This window comes from Calonectris borealis, chromosome 3, assembly GCF_964195595.1.
Source record: "Calonectris borealis chromosome 3, bCalBor7.hap1.2, whole genome shotgun sequence".
Lineage (NCBI taxonomy): Eukaryota > Metazoa > Chordata > Aves > Procellariiformes > Procellariidae > Calonectris > Calonectris borealis.
The window spans coordinates 46,618,129-46,634,974 of NC_134314.1; the positions used below are offsets into that span (position 1 = coordinate 46,618,129).

General features: G+C 42.2%; 2 protein-coding genes across 8 annotated transcripts in view; both read right to left on the minus strand.

Moving 5' to 3' along the window:
• Window positions 1-1,087: 1,087 nt before the first annotated feature.
• Window positions 1,088-10,559, minus strand: COQ3 (coenzyme Q3, methyltransferase). Of its 4 annotated transcripts, XR_012672963.1 has the most exons (8): window positions 10,200-10,559; window positions 8,093-8,216; window positions 7,566-7,718; window positions 7,306-7,405; window positions 5,493-5,735; window positions 4,243-4,402; window positions 3,076-3,249; window positions 1,088-2,825 (listed from the first exon to the last, which is right to left on the minus strand). XR_012672963.1 is itself a non-coding variant. In XM_075145553.1 (7 exons), the coding sequence occupies exons 1-7, from the start codon at window positions 10,357-10,359 to the stop codon at window positions 2,629-2,631; spliced, it is 1,137 nt and encodes a 378-aa protein (XP_075001654.1). In that variant the 5' UTR covers window positions 10,360-10,543; the 3' UTR covers window positions 1,088-2,628. The 4 variants fall into 4 exon arrangements, 3 of the variants coding, with proteins under 3 accessions (XP_075001654.1, XP_075001657.1, XP_075001655.1); XM_075145553.1 differs by lacking the exon at window positions 3,076-3,249 and having other exon boundaries at window positions 10,200-10,543; XM_075145556.1 differs by lacking the exons at window positions 3,076-3,249; window positions 10,200-10,559 and adding an exon at window positions 9,496-9,665 and having other exon boundaries at window positions 2,117-2,825; window positions 8,093-8,186.
• A 1,714-nt stretch (window positions 10,560-12,273) lies between these two features.
• The window catches only part of PNISR (PNN interacting serine and arginine rich protein), a 30,492-nt gene continuing 25,919 nt past the window's right edge, over window positions 12,274-16,846 (minus strand). For 3 of the 4 annotated variants that reach the window (XM_075145537.1, XM_075145538.1, XM_075145540.1), the window contains 2 exons: window positions 14,959-16,060; window positions 12,274-14,717 (listed from right to left, as the gene is read on the minus strand). In XM_075145537.1, coding sequence (XP_075001638.1) covers window positions 14,687-14,717; window positions 14,959-16,060 — 1,133 coding nt within the window. In that variant the 3' untranslated portion in view covers window positions 12,274-14,686. Of the gene's footprint in view, window positions 14,718-14,874; window positions 16,061-16,846 lie in introns of those variants that run through there. The other variant, XM_075145539.1, reaches the window with a different exon arrangement.

Here is a 16,846-nt window from a genome sequence, read left to right on the forward strand (position 1 = left end):
CGCAAGGTGTAGGATATTCTTGCAATGTTTGATATCTCACTAAAATGATCTCTAGTTCAATCATTTACTTTCTACCTTAAAAGGAGGTTGTTTTAACCAGAGGGATGAAATACAGCCAGAAAAGTTAGGATGCTCCACCAGGAGTGGAAAACTGAGGGCTAGAGTCTTGAGGATAGATCTCCTTTGCCCACACCACTCACTAAACCCGCCCAGGTTGACAGGGTTCCTGAACACACGCAGGAGCAAAAGGTCAGGTGCTTGCGATAAGGTTTTTGTCAAAACCAAGGGTATCCATGGACAATCGGGTCCATGTGCTTGTTGCTTGAATGTCAACCTGATGTTGTTAATCAGGTATGTGAGCCCTTTTGTGAGCCTGGACAGAGAACCCAAGCAGCATCAAAGGCTTTTTGTGCTAAGTGCAATAGAAACAGCAGTGAAAAAAAAACAGTTCCTTCCCCAGGCTGCTCACAGTTTAATAAGAAAATACAAGCAAGTGGGAAGAAAGGATGAAAAAGACAGGATAACAGGTAGCTACGCAAACGTCTGGATTTAGGACTTTTAAAGCAAACAGAAATCAGCTGTTCTATCCACCTTAGTTTTATTTCACCTGATAGGTCTCCAAATAAATAGGTGAAGGGGGGGACTGTCCCCCTTGGGGAATGTTTCTAGTGAGCTACCCCAGGAATCTGTCCACGTCTCAGTGCTTTTCAGATACTGTTTCTTTCAATTCACTGATGGTAAAATTTGAAACAGTCAGTCATACGGTTGTAGTAATTTAGATAGAAGTTGATTACTTGGCTAAGGGAACTCACTTACATGCCTCAACACACTGTTAGGAACAAAGACCATTGGTTATCTGCTCTGGCTCCATGTTTTTCCCAGTGTCACTCCTCTCCTGAACCCTTTTGCATGCGTGACCAACGGAGCAGAGACTCCCAGGCAGGAGAACGACAGTGTTCCTCCTGCAAACAGCATTAGTGAGATCATTACTGAAATGCTGCATCCATTTCCACTGTCATGCTTCAGAAATGACATTTACCACAAAATTTTATACAAAGTCAGAAACTTACACGGTAATGCTAAAAGCTGTAGAGATTATCTCAGTCCATTTATTTAAAAGAAAATTCAGGGGTGACGACTCAAAACTACACTAACTACATTTACAAGACAGAGACAGCTGATACCATCTTAGGTCATTAACCTAAAAAAAAAACCAAGATGTTAAGACATCACTGGCTGGGATCTGAGGTTAGACCACTTCAACTGATGAACTTTTGGAACAATTTACTTATCGACAGAGTGGCTTCTCCATAACTGAACTTTTTACATGAAGATGAACCTTCTTCCCAAAGCCAAGCTACAGCCCAAACAGGTATTACAAAGCAGAATTTACTGTCATGGAAGTGATCACATTAGATAACCCTTTTCAGTCTTATACCTATGAATTACTGTTATTTCCATTATAAATTAATTATATTCTTCTGTGCATCATCAGATCTATCATGAAACTTAGATCCCAAGGCAATATGTAGATGTAGCAAAGCCACAAGAATGCAATGTGTAATACAATAATTTAGCCCACCAAACATCTACAGCAGGAAAAATGCACAAGTAACAACAGCAACAAAAAAAATCTCCAAAAAGTTTAATTTTCATCACTGTAAACTGTAAGTTAGAAAAATACAGCCAGCCCACATTCCTACCTGTATACAAGCTGAGAGGAAGAGAAGAGGAGAGAAGGAAAGAGATACAGCCATGGACACACACAGGACATTTTATTTAGAAAGTTCTGTTTCACTGTAGATCAAAACTTTTCCTTAACCTGGCACTAGGACTTTAAGACCAAATAGGTATGGCACTTCAATTTGAGGACAGACTCCTGATGTATCATTTTTCTAGCATAAAGCTCTCGTTGCTTAGTGAAATTTTATCTGCAGCTTTACTTCCTGTTATTCAGGTAGGAGAAAGTTGAAATAACAGGCACACATACAAGTACCTTGACGGTGAAGAGGCTTCTGACAGCTGAGGCACTCTGGTCTAGGAGACTCTTCTTCCACCACTGCACAGCTAGCTCACATCAACTGTAGGAGTGGCGTGACCCAACAGAAAAGGTTTGCTGCTCTTTTTTTTTTTTTTTCCTCAGGGAGAAGGCATAAATATATGAAACACTTAAAAACCACAAACACTTGTTTCTATATTAACTGACTCAGTTGAGTAACTTAAATATCTAAGGCATTTTATTTATCATACACTACTGTGGTTTTAAACTCATTCTACATTTATTCTATGGAGATATGAGTTTTCCGGTAGGACTGAAAATGCCATCACATAGAAGAGCTTCCTCCAAGCTACTGACAGAATAATTTGCATTTCCCTGTCCAACATTTGAAACTATTTTCTTATAAAAATACTCTTTAAAAGCTTTGCTCATTTCCATCCTAAATGATTCCCGAGATAATGGGCACTTGTTTTTTTCTGAGACTGCCCTAAAATATTTGGCAAAAACTAGCATAAGCATTATTAATGCAAACAGCAAGCTTGTTGTTACAAAAGGTTTTATTATGTCCATCTGGGTAAAACCTTCTTTTCTGTTCCTGGTGGCAGTCCATCACCACACATCTCCGACAGTCACATGGTGGTGCCAGCTGTGGCTAAGGGCTGTTCACTTTCCATCTCTGACAGGGCGTCTGTTGGGCTTGACTGTCCCTGAGCCCCAGATTTCACAGCGTGCATCGCATAGTTAATGCTTGTGCTTTCCATCCAGCTCCACGACCCCGAAAGGGGATTGTACAACATCCCATTCACAGTCTTGACTGAAAAGCCATCTAGAAAAGAAAGAAGGCATAAAGCAACTGATGTTCTTAAATATTGTAAAAACCACTGCAACATCAAACCCTTTAGAACAGCAAGTCTGAAACACGCTTCTTCCTCCGAGCTGGGGAGCATTGCTTCACAAGCTGGCCTTTGTCAGACACCACCGCAAGTGGTGGCAACAGGCATCGCCACTGGCAGCACTGGTGACAGCGGGCCCTGCTATTGGCAGTAGCAGCGATAGCTCTGTGCCAGGCCACATACCATCAGCTCGCTATACGGTGAGCCACTGCAAAGCGGTGTGCTAGAAACCCCAACTTCACAACACATTTGGGCGACTGGTAACGTTTTCTGTAGGTGGAGACATTCTTCAGATTGACATCACACACTTCAAAATGAAAATCAAAGCGTATCTTTGGAAGGATTCTGCAGATTCCCCTTAGGAATGGAAAATATAAGAGGCAGAAGAATGCCATGAAGGACGGAATGCAAGTAAAGAGTGGTTTAGCACTCCCTGCTGAGCAGCTCCCAGTTCACTGCATGGCTCTGCTGTGTCCCAGCAGGATACATGAGGGAAGGCAGAAAACAAACACCTTATCAAAACAAACCTCTCCACTGCACTTGCTTCTCCTTTTGAAGGGAGAACGGAAAGAACGACCAGCATGTGAACTAGTATTAGTCATGTTCCTTACTGCATCACTGCCAGAAGACCTTGCCAAGAGAATAGCTCAACTCATACTTCAGCTTCTTTACAGTGAACTAAAGCAAAGTGAAATATTCGGTGAGAGGGTTTTAAAACATCTGCAGGGAAGGAGGGCAATGGGCAGAACTCTTCCCAGCTCAGCACTTCGTCTATTTTAAAAGCAATCAAACCAGGGCAATTTATTATTTCTTCAAATCAGTACCATACTGACTAATGAATTTGTGGTAGGTTTCATCTTCACATTTTTAAAGAAATATTTTAGTAATATAACATGAATAAAGAACATGGAGCAGCAACCAAAAATAAAAATGCCTGCTCCCAAGGGGAAGACGACAAACAATGCAGGGGCAGCAGTGCCAATACAGTTATTTTCTCAAACTTGACCTAGAGGATATGAACCACTTCAGAGCGTACATTCTGCCACCAGAACAGGATGGAAAACCTTGGCATTTTCGCTTAGGCTATCAAACAGTGGGGCACCTGTAACAGTGATTTTGTTTGAGTAATCTCTGCATTCTTAGGACTCCGCTTAGTTTATTTACTTTATGCAAAATCCAGTAAGCAGTAGTGTCTTTAAACCAGAAATGACACTCTCATGACTGGTAACTCACACAGGAAAGGCTGTGTATTGTTGTTAGCACTCACCCCACCTATCTTACCCCCCTGCCATTTCTACAGGGAGCATTTGAATCTCTCTCTGCATTCCCATCATCTGGCCTGGAACTTACTTGATTCCAAGAGACGCTCCAGCTCTTCGGGGGGAACAAACTTCTCCCACTCATGTGTTCCTTCCGGTACAATGCCTATTATTTTTTCTGCAACCACAATTCCCAGGACATAGGACAACTGCGTTTTATTGATTGTAGTAATGAATAAAGAACCTTCAGGCTAATTCAAAGATTAAAATGTTCCATTAGAAGAATATTTTTTTTTTCCTAAAAATTGTAAATTTAATCTCGTTAAAACACATAGTTTGTCTATCTACAAGTCTACATGCTCATCATAACATAATCAAAACAGTCAACATAATCAAAGTCTTGGATGGTCTGACAACCATTTCCTTGCCGAAAAAAAAAATCTAGCAAAGTCACTTATAACGTAACATTGCCCAGGAAATGGATAAACAAAGGTATTAAGGTATATACAATACCTATTGTAAAAAGAAACACTTTTTTTAATTAAAACCAAAGTAAAATGTGCAATAAAGTCTAATTTTTGAGACTGCTGAATGCCATGCTTGTTTTAGTGATTACAGGGTCAAAAAACAAAACCAGAAATGAATTCTAAGTACTTAAGAGACTGTTTGGTAGAAATAAAGAATAATTTCTATGTCCCCAGCAGGCTGAAAATTAGTTAAGCGTTCCATTCAAATAATCTATATTCCTTCTGATGACCAGAAAGATAAATCAAATGATTAAAGGAAAGCTGCTGCTTGTGTACTGGGCCTACCATCCTTCTTTACAAATGAAATAATATCAAGAGGAATAAAACAACACCTGATTATCTCCAAACATAACTATGACCCTCTAAAGGCAATCCAAGAGCACATCTGATGTGATGCTAGTGCTGGAATAGAATCTTGTGAGTCAGAAACATCATTACAGTCAGTTTGAATGCAGTCTGAGCCATAGCTGTCCATCAACAGCAGCACTGCCACTTTTTCTCTCACCTAGGTGAAATCAGATGCAACCAGATTTCTTAAGGTCTTGATGCAAAGCAACACTGCAATGCTAGGTAATGCCAATAACACTTTTCTAAGGCAGCGTTGGAGAAATAAATTTCCTCTAACTTTAGTTACTGAAGTTGGGAAGATGTACTTGCATCATGGAGGAGAAAGGAAGTCACCTCTGGAGCACAGTTCAGACTTCAAGGTGGAGAAATGAATGCAGATGTAGGTGTTTTCACATTCCTTCAAATGAAAGCCGTAATAATAAAAGAGAATAAACATTCCCAATAATGAAAGCAAAAACTCTCTTACCTTTAACACCTGAGAGCAACACCTGATAAACATTTCAAGGTCAGCCACATGCTCCACTACTTCAGAAGCTACGATTACATCAAAGGTTTCCATACACTCTTCCACAATCTCCTCCAGTGAACTGGACTTGTACTGTATTCTCTTGGCCAGGACTGGATCAAATGACTTGTGTTGATCTGCTGTTCTAATGTTGTCCTCCAGAGGATCAATTCCAGTAACCAAAGCTCCCAGTCTACCTAGAGGCTAATAATACAGAGTATAATTTATTCTCTGCATGAAAACCATTTAGTGTCTGTAACTTTGCAATGTACATACACGATGCAGAAAACAACTACCAGAGAACAAGACAAACAACAGTAAATTATGAGCTCTAATCCAGCAGTTTTATTTGAAATGTTTATTAAAACAAAGAAAATTATATACTGGAATAGACACATTTAAATTGCCTTTTAGAATAAATTGCTCTGAATCCATTTTGTTACACCAAATAAAGATTTCCTCCACTATTACCCTCCGATAGAGAAAAAACAAAGGGGGAAAATCAACACATTACTTAAAGGGGGGAAAACAATGCCGTATTTAATTACTGTCATTACTTTCTTCAACATTCACCTGTAATGGTAAATACTCATATCTTTTTAATGGTTACTTAATATATGATTATCTCTGGGACTTTCTCACTGCTGAGAACTAAACACTGATGTTTACTAGGATAGCATCAGGCTTGGCTGTCACTCAAGTTTCTCCAGTGTCTTCTTACTCATGGGTTAACACCTCAGCCATCACCTCTTTTGAAACTGAAACAGGCTGCAGAATTTGACCACACATATGTTATTCCAACCCAAAATTCACCAGTTGTTCACCCTGAGAAGGTGAAGCAGCACACAGTTTTGCCAGCCTTGTTGGAGAGCAGGCTCTTGCAAGACTACAGGATTTTGCTCAGAATAAAACAAGAAAAGAAAAAAAAAACATGGGGAGAGATTCAAGTCCTTTTGTAACACCTCATTTCAGATGGTGATGAAGTTCCCAGAGTAACTCAGCCAGATCTGTAATCCTAAATTTGCAAACCATCCCTAGTCTATTGATAGGATATAGCACTGTTCAGAGCCTGTGTGGCCAAAGGGTTCCACCACAAATAGTTACTTCTCAGCCCCAGGTTTGTGTAGACTCCTTGGGAAGCAGCTGTAACATCAGCCCCTGCACCAGGAGAATCTCTCCTGACAGACAGTAGGTATGTCTCAGGTGTTTGACATTATTCCATGCTTTTCCCATGAAATCAAAGCAAAGGCAAGAATCCCCACCCCCATATAAAAACCTGAAGATAAGCAACTCAAAGAAATGAACGTTTAAGAACAGGTTTATAATTGGAAATACTTCTTTGGTAACGAGGATTGCCATGATTAAAGTATTCTTGCCTAGGGTTCAAATTAAAAAAAAAAAGGGGGGGGGGCAGGGGGAAGAAAAAAAAGTTGCCATACTGCGACGGCCCAGAAGAAAGCTAGAAGACTTTTACATCATTCTTCCCCTCTCCTTTTCTTTACAGTGTTTGAAATCTTGTTTTTCTGATGAACCCCAAGATTTTAGAATTTCTCATTACCAATTCCCTCCTTTTCTGTAAACTACCACCACTACACAAACCAAATATTCTATGAGGTTTGTAGAATGCACTGCACTCCAAAACATTTGGTAACTAATATATCATAGAAGATAAAAGCTCCTCCTTGGAGGATTAGAAATTAAACGGTGTAACGGTAAAACACTTCAAAAACATTGTACGCTTTTTAAAAAGAGAAATTGCAGCACAGTTTCTTACCTCACTTAGCAGTCCACCACCACAGCCAACATCGAGAATCTTTACTCCAGAAAGTGGGTTTCCTAGATGATAATTTCTACTCATGTTCAACAGAGTATCTCTGAAAGAAAAGGGATGTGATTAGGGCAAATATGCAAGGTGGTTTTAGTAGATGCAATATGCAGTTATCTTAAGTATTGATAATCGTTTTTCTTTTACAGTGTTTTCTGAGGTTATGCAGAAATAGTACATATATTAAAAAAAAGTCTTTAAAATCATACCTAATAAATGGCACTCTAATATCATTCATAGAATGAAGGGCTGAATATTCTCCTTCTTCATCCCACCACTTATGTGCGAGGAGCTGGAATTTTTTCATTTCCTTTGAATCCACTGATGAGTGTGAAGCACTGAAGTGTCTCTTCATGGTGAGCCTAAATAATGAAAGCTGTCATGAAACTAATACCGATATTTCATGTCAGCTGAAATATGGGAAAAACAAATTCTGCATCAGAAAATGAAAAAAAAAAAAGAAAAAAGATAAAACTTGTTCCTTTAGAGAGTCTAGTTATACTTGATTAAAACCAAACAGATTTTATGCACTGTATGTATATCTTCCAAAACAGATGGCTGCACACCTGTAATTTTTAAGTTATTAATTAGTAAAACAAACATAGGCCACATCAAACATTTAAACATTTGCGAGATTTAAAAATTACTTCATGTGACAGTGTCACAAAGTTAAATTAAATTGTTACAGAAAATTATAGGCCTTGTCACATAGGATTATTTTAGATACAGTACTTACGTTCTGCATTGTATTTCAGTCAGAGAGACAGGCAGAGTACTACTGGTTTTCAGCTGTATTTTCCAGTTGTAGTTCTGAAGGGTGCCTCTCAGGCCTGTCTGAAAAGACAGATCAGCATGGTCATCTGCATAAATAAAAGAAAGGCAACCAAATGGAAAACACCAGCTTTATAAGAGCTCACACGGAAAAACCCTAGTTTAACAATGGTGCTCTAGAACAACAATACTAACTGTGCAAATCTTTACACATTTGCTCACTATTGTACTTAGGGAGTGCATGGGGATTAAATAAAAGAGTGTATGCTAGCTTACCATCCCATTACTTCTCAAAATATGTACAATGACATTTTTCAGAGCCTGAATGAAAAGGAACTTTTCATGCAGCTGAAATGCTTCAGTTAGTGAGAATTTCACCAAAATGTTTACTCTGACCACAAGTTGTGCATACACACACACACTTAGAGTTATCAACACTGTATCAACACTGGGGCGCCGATTCCTATTTCATGACGTATTGGAGTAAGAAATGTATGTCTGCACGCTCATTTTGTATCGTATGAGTTGGTAAGGAAACACCAGTAAGAAAAACCTCACGGACGGTGCAGAGACAGGCCAAGGACACCCATCTTAAAAACTGTTCTCCACGCCTGCTTTGCCAACGTACGGCTCGGCTCTCCAGGTGTTAACATGCACTCACTCGTGATCCAGCTGCCGCCTGGTCTCCAACAATCCCCAAACCACAGCAATACCTCATTGCCCCCAGAGTAACGGCCCCCTGATGATGATTTTAAGCCGCAGTGAGTGATGGAGAGAGCTACAGATACCTCCGGGAATACAATCACGCTGCAGGGCTGCACGGGGGCCAAAGGAAGTGGCAGGGGGAAAGACATCTCCCTTGGGAGAGGTCTGTTGGACGTACGGAGAGCCCGTGAGGCCTGGCGTTAGGCTGGCTTGGCGTTAGGCTGGCTTACAGAGCAGCACAAGCAGCACGACTGCGAGCACGAACGCGGTGCAACCGGGCAGAAAGGCCGGTGCGAGCAGCCGCACGCACTCGCCACTGCCGCGGGAGAAGAGCGGCAGTGCTGTCGCCCAGCAGACCGCCGGTGGCCAGGCCAGGCAGCCGGGCGCCCGCGGGGCCGGGGACAGAAGGGGGCAGGCAGCGGCCGGGACGCCGAGCCCAGGCCTGCCGGCGGGGCCGGGGAGACGCCGCCAGGGTCTGCCAGAAACAAGCGCCAGGTGGAAGCCGGCGGGAGGTCTGCTGGGCCCTGTGAGGGGGCTGGTGACGCGACACCCCGTTAGGCCACCTCAGCCGCGGGGGGCGACGCGGGCCGGCCAGGCCCCGCCGCCCGCGGGCACCGCGCCGGGCCGGGGCCCTCCCTCCCGCCCGCCCGCCCGTCTGCTCACCGCCCGCAGCCGGCAGCAGCGCGGCCACCGCCCGTCGGCGCCCGAGGGCGCGGGTGAGACCGCGGGTGAGACCGCGGGCCGCCCCGCCGCCGCCGCCGCCCCACATCGTCGCGGCCGCCGCCGAAGCGCTGCGCTCGCCCCGCCTCGCCCCGCTCCGCTCCCAGCGCCGGGCGTGCGGCGGCGACACGGTGCCGGCTGCCTCTCGGGGCGGGCGCCGAGAAGGTTGGTTCCGCCCGGCGCTGGGGCCCGGCCCGGCCCGGCCCGGCCCGGCCCGGCCCTCGGCCTCCGCCAACGGCCTGGCAGCCCGGCGGTGCCGGGCGGCTCTCCTACCGCCGCCCGAGGCAGCGGCTGCTCCTGCCTCAGACCTCGTGAGGCTTCACCACGGGGTGCGGCAGGAACGGCCGCGGGGGAAGCCAGCAGCGTCTGGGGGAAGCCAGCAGCGGCTGGGGCGAGGCGCTGCCGCCCCGCGGGGCCTCTCCTCCCCGGGCAACGCCGCCGTTTAGAATGTTTTGTAAGATCTATTTACAGATACTTATAGTATTATTAAAATTTTATTAATATTTGCTCTATAAAATGCAAGGGAAACAAAACAGAACGCTGGACAGACCATTACAAGCACTTGTTCAAGCTTGTTTTTTTTTAAAAAAAAAGATTCCAGCTTGAGAAGATGCGGTACAAGAAGCAGGAAAAACCGCTTTATTTACCTTTCCCTTCACAGCAGCAAAGCACTGCGGTGTCCAGACCCATTTTGCACCGTAAGGCTGCCGATAGAGCAGGCTTGGCGCCCTTCCTGCCTGCAAGCCCCGGCCTGCGCACCTGCCAACCCGCCTTGTCCCGCGGGTGCGCCGTGGCACCTGTCGCCATGGCTGCGCCGGGCAGCTCTGCTGAAAATTAACAGTGATTTTATTTACATTTATGCCCCGACTCCTGCACGTGGGCCTGATCCTTGTATGTCTTGGAAGAAGAAAACACTCCTTTAGCAGAGGCTTGTTCTGTGATTAGCTATCAGCTTTCAGTCTCTCTTACTAGCAAGTAGCACACCGGAGTTGCAGGGAAGGGCCCAAATTGCAAGACTCCTCGCTTCTGGGAGAGGGGAGGCACGGGAGAGAAGCGATACCCAGCAGCCCGCAGTACGAGCTCGGGGGCCCCCAAGATGGCCGGGCTTGAGACAAAACTCCCGAGCGCTTCCTCTTGGGAACCGTCCAAGCTGGGTTGCTGCCTGTTGCAGAGGCTGCCGTGCCACGGTTTGCAGGCGAAGTCCGGCCTGCGGCCCAGGAGGGACGGGGCTGCCTTCCCCGCTCCCTCGCCCAGGCACTGCCGCCCGGGGCCCTGCGCCGAGGCTCTGACAAGGGGTTTGAATCCGCACACGCAGCGAGCAGCTCTGGCGGTTCAGAGCTGACAGATACGCGGGGGCTCTTCTTCCCCTCCTCTTTCCCCTTGGCGGGCTTCGGCGTTTTCAGATCCCCACAGTGAGCTAGTTTAAGACGCTTAAATGGTGAAAAATTAAGCCAGTTTTTAAAAAGAATCGTTTTCTGACACTGTATTGAGCTGCAGGTCTCGTGAGAAAGTCCCGTGAAAACCAGAGCTGGCTGGAAGGGAGCGGTGCGGGGCAAGGCGGGGGGAGCCATGAAAGCGGCAGCTGGCAGCGCTCCCGTGCTTCCCGGGTCCCTGCCCGGCCGTGCGCACGCTGGCATCCGCAGGCGGGAGGCACGGCCTGGACGGAGCCCGGGACAGGAGCACCCTGCAGGCAGCAGGAGGATTGGAGGAGTAGTAGCTTGTCAGTCATGGTTGACTCACTCTTCCCTCTATCTAATGCCAGTCTGTTTTATTAACTGACCTTGCTCGGTGCCACAACCCGCACTGCTTGAAATCTGCCTATTTGCAGGTCTCCTGTAAATACAGTGTAATTCATCTAGTAGTTAAAGTTTGGATTTTTTTTTTTTGTAAAAAGCTAAATAAGGACTACTGAAAGGTCTCAAAGAAGCTTGTCTCTGTAGCAATTAAATATATGGCAAACTTGCTTTAGCGTGTATGTGCACCACTTCTCTACTCACCTACTTCCCACCTAGGAAAGCTCACGGTGCAGTGGACTTACGAGTTGTTAATAACACCTCAGAGCTACTGAAAAAACAGAGCTCAAAGAAATCCTTTATGCTAAGACACACGGTATCCTAAAGACACAAAACTAAGCCTTCCTTCAGAGTGTGCTGCTGCATATTACTTATGCAAATTAATTTATTACTTTTCATTTATTTAGCAAAGCAAACGCAAAATCCGGAGCGAGCGAGCCAATCCTTACGTTGCCATTGCTTTTATATTTGTGATTTTACAAAATTTAGTAACAAGCAATTAAATACATGCACACTGGCAAGTATTTTACTGAACAGGGTAAGCTGGTTTTAAACTAGAGGTAGCTATTCCATTTTTCTGTTATTAAACACAGACTTTAAGATGACAGCAGTTAAAAGCAGCAGCCTAGACTCCAACCTCTCCCACAAGACAGGGCCTCAAAGACACAAATAACAACAGATTTTTTTCCCAAGCCAGTTATTATGCCATATTTCAAAAAGTGTGTAGTTGCTCAATCTTTAAAGTTAAGAGTATTTTACCCAACTACTCTTTTTTGGCCTATCCATGGCCACAGCCGGTTCCTGTTCTTAGATGGCGTTAACGGGTACCTTGGGGTACATACTCACATTGGTTTTGTGGTATTCATCTTCAAAACAATTTGCATGGAAACCATTTTTCACTTGATTCCACACCATCCCTTATTTATTAAAAAAAATTTTCACGGGAACTGCCTCCGAATGCCATGTTGCTGCATGACATTCAGAATTGTATGTCTTGCTCTCCTGCAGTGCACGGAAATATTTTTGCAGTGTTTATTTTAAAATGTAAAATAGAGCAACAACCCAATTTAGACTTTTGCAAAATGATACATTCCCATTTTGTATATATTTGCACATGTTTTAATTTAAGATCACTTCATGGAATTGTATGGATGTATGGAATTAAAGACTGGATGTTATTTTAGCCTTTACCATTGAAAAACATTCATAGGGGAGCTACTAAAACACGAAGTCGTCTAATATATGTGAAGCTGACATAGTACCGATGCATTTTTAATTACTGGTGTGCTGAGTATGCTGTTTAGTAAGATTTCTGAAACAGTTAAATACAGAGATCGTATGCTCTTTTTATTGGCATACAGTCACTACCCATATAAGTGCATTTGTGTCGAAAAAATAATTTTCATATTTACAGGAAGTGGCAGAATTCCAGTTGTTGGCAGAGTATATAAAGCTTTTCATACACAATATTTTTTATTATTTGACAAAGAATATAAAATCTGAACTGAAAATCAAATTCAATACATCATGGAAACTGTATTCCTCAATACTTTTCTTAAACTTAATTCTAGTTTCTTTCTCTCTCTCTCAAAAGACATCCTTCTAAGACATCTGAACTGTTATGCTACCTACTTTTCAAAAATCCTCACTTTTACCAAGAGCTAATAGTGTACTGAGATTGGATCAATACATCATTATTTATATCCATACCAATGCAAGTAAAATTAGTGTGTTGCAAATTATGCCTTATTTTGCTAATAGGTATGACTGCTTACTCTATGTAAAAGGACTTAATTGGGGGGGTATGTTATTTATAACTGATTAACTATTTATTTATCTGTAACCGTGTTTTGATAAACATGCATGTATTCACCAGTCACGAGCTTGCTTAATAAATGTATAGTTAAAATGTGATTTTTTGCACTGAAGCAGTTTACTTCTGCATCTAATTTATGAAAAAAATTACACTGGCAAAAATGCTGCATAGCTGAATTCTAATTTTAGTTAAATGGATTAATCTGTTCATGAAGACATGCTTTGCAAGTTGCCTGTACTAGTATATTTTTTCTTAGAAGATACAGCCATCAAAGAGATCTTACTTTGATGTTAAGCCTTTTATCTTTTTCACGATTGGTATTGTACTAGACCTTCTAGGACAGATCTCCAATCTTTTCCTGAATTAATGTTCTTCTGTAACAGTCACTGGCCTAGAGTTGTGTATTGTTGGGGGGGGGGGGGAGGGGTGTTTTGGGTTTGGGTTTTTTTAAGTATTATTTCACACTCTTGTTACTAACAGCAATAGTTCATTTCCTGAAGAAGGAGGTAATCAGTGACCTCTTTCACTTTATGGTGATATTAAAACCAAAAATTTAGTTACATTGCTGTGTAATCAATGTATTAGATTTACAGGAATCACAATTCTCAAAACACTAACAAAAATAACCAGCTTTAATGTTTACTACACATTTAATGGATGTGCCAAAATGTAAAGTTAACCTATTGTCAGTTTTCTAATGCGTACTAAGTGCCATTTATAAATCTATTCCGTAAAAACATCTAAAATACTGAGTCTTGTTCCTGTAATATCCCTGAACATCCAGAAAGTTCTCTGTGAAAACTGGGTGAGGAATATAGTTCCAGAGCTTAACACTGTCACACAAGATCAGTTAGTCGCACATATTCCTAATGGGATTCAGTCTGTTTAAGTATAGCTTGTATTACAGTGACCCATATTTTACACACACAGCATATATTACTTGCTAGTCCAAATAAAAAGGTTATTAAAAATCTATTACACATATCTAAAGAAAAAATAAGATGTCTTTTCTTTGTTCTTCCACACACCCCCAATAGATTAATCTCATCATGTCCATGGATTACGTATTTTGACAAGTGTTTTACGTTAAAATCTTTTTCAAGTACTTTAAAAATATGTTATACCCAAAAAAGCTGCCTTTTTCTTTTTTTTTTTTTTTTTTTTTAAGAAAGTTCTTTCTACAATTTAACACAAAATTCGGGTGCAAGAATTTTAAACAAAAAATGAACTAAAGAGCTTTATTGACATCACAGTACATTCAATAGTAATTTTAAGAACATTACAGCTGAAAGAGAATGGCCTGTTTGATATTCTTAATAAGCACTACCGTTCTTGAAAAAATGTAATACAAAGAAATCCTATTAGGTATTTAATTCTGAGCAGCATTTGGAAAAAATACACCTATTTACAGATAAAAAAAGGATTCTGGTTTCACCTACATAGCCACAATGTGCCTCTATAATGAGACAAGCCTTTTATAACTCATGGAATTTTTAAACGTCATAGCACTGGTGCCATAAATTCCTCAGCGTTTACGACGAAGAGGAGTCGTTGATCTGAAAAATAAAGGAAAAGGGGGGAAAAGTTAACTGGAAAAAATAAAAGACCCCCAAACCCACACACACTTTAGGCTTAGTAATTAATAGTTTTAAAAGATTTTCCAAAGTTACTTTTGCCTAAGACAAAAAATTTAATAAATACCATACTTTATTAAAAAAAAGTTCATATGCCGTACACATGAAGACGAATATCAAAAAATAAAAAGAAGTCATACAAAATACTTAAAAAGTATACTACCTTGATCGTGACTTAGACTTGTGTTTGCGGCTTGCCTTCTTACCAGACCTTTGAGATTTCTCCATGGAGCATGACCGAATATGCTTCGATTTCTTAGCTTTCTTTTCTTTACTGCTTCCTGGTGATTCAGAACTACTCCTCACACTAGATTCGGAGCCTGACCGTTTTTTGCTATCTTTGGTAGAAATTTTTTTGCTTTCTTGTCTGGAATCCTGTCTGATTATTTTTACACATATTGAATCACCACGAGAGAAAGTTCTTTCGCTGTCTCTTTTTCTCTTTAATCTACTGTCGTCATGATTGCCAGCCTTACTTTCTTTATCCTCTTTTTTGGGCTTATCTTTTCTTTTTTCCTGATCTCTTTCCCTTTCTCTGTTCTTTTTCCTGTCTTTATCTACACCTCCGCCCTGCTCCTTCTTCCTTTCTTGATCTTTACCCTCACTTTTATGTTTGTGCCTATTTCCAGTAGGGCTTCTACGCTGGTCTTCAGTTTTACGTCTGTCCCTGCTTCTGCTGCGGCTCGCGCGGTTAGCTCGCCTGTCTCTTGAACGGCTACTACTTCTACGTCTATCCCAGCTTCTCTCTCTCGAAGGACTCCGATTTCTTCGCCTCTCCCCTCTTTCAGCACTGCGATTTCTACTAGATCTTCTCCTTTCCCTCATCTTCTCCCTGCTCCTACTCCTCTCTCTCCTGTTTCTGTGGGAGTAACTCCTGCTTCTACTGCGCCTAACTTTATGTGAAGGCGTCCTACTGCGACTGTGTCTCTTCTTCCTTTTAGGAGAGGACGAACGCGAAGAGCTGCGACTACTACCTGAGCTAGTGCTATAGGATGAACTAGATACAGTGCTGCTACTGCTACTGCTTCTGCTATTGCTGCTAGTGCTACCGCTGCTGGAGCTTCTTGACCCACTCCTTCCTGTCCTCTCTTTACCCTCTTTTTTGAGTTCTAGATCAGGTGCGATTGCATTTGGAGATCTTTTCTTTTCATGAACCGTATCTGCTTCGAGTTCTTTTGCCTCCTGTGATGCTGAGTTACTGTTTTGTTCTTTGTTGATAAATTCATTCATCTCTTTTGAAACTTTTTCATTTTGTAGCTTTTCTTCTGAAAAAAAAAGTACACAAAAGAAAAATGCAATTAATTTGGAGCAGTATGTCAATCATTTCCATACTGTTACTTTTGGCAAAACCAAATTTCCAAGCACCTTTCATAATACTTATAATTAATGCCATCACACCAACTATCTACCAAACAATTTCTTACTTCCTTTTTTTATAATTCTAGAAAAGTTGTCCTCCTGGTTGAGAAAAAGTGTACAACCCAGACACTTTTAGAAGTCCTTGATGTTATTTCATGTTTCAGTGGTTTAAGACGAAGTTCTCAAACGAGTACCCTGGACACCAGAACTCCCAAATTCATCTACACACACATACTTTTTCCTCCTGCAACCTTTTGACACACCTGATTCTCCCCTTCTCCTTCCTACCACACTCCTCTAGCAGTACCTACGCTTCCTACCTTCCTTCCAGCCCCGTTCATCTGGGTTTGAGTAATCACTGGCTGGTCTGAAGAAGTTGTATTTCCCACACAGTGCGTGAGTGGCCTCTCAACCTCAGAACAACGTTGGCTGTACCTGTATGTTTTGTAGGCTTCATTACCCAAAAAAGTCTTAGAAGACTACCTTCTGCTATAGTTCGTTTTTTGAAAGGAAATATCGGGTTTATGGCATTTTCCAAGGATAACTTAGATTAGTCCTAAATGCTAACTAGTACAAGCAATTTATATTTTCCCTTGTTTTTAACAGGTTTTATAGCCAATGAATTCCAAGGAAGGGAGGAATAGCATAAAAAGGAGACTTGTAGATAATTCTTTGCTTAACACTCAGCTCAA

Excerpts from the sequence above, each read along its gene's own strand:
- COQ3 (XM_075145553.1), bottom strand. The coding sequence starts at position 10,359 with ATGGCGACAGGTGCCACGGCGCACCCGCGGGACAAGGCGGGTTGGCAG. Across the intron at positions 7,406-7,565 it reads ATTAGAGTGCCATTTATTAG|AGATACTCTGTTGAACATGA; the intron begins GTATGATTTTAA and ends CTTTTCTTTCAG. Across the intron at positions 5,736-7,305 it reads GTGGTGGACTGCTAAGTGAG|CCTCTAGGTAGACTGGGAGC; the intron begins GTAAGAAACTGT and ends CTGTATTATTAG.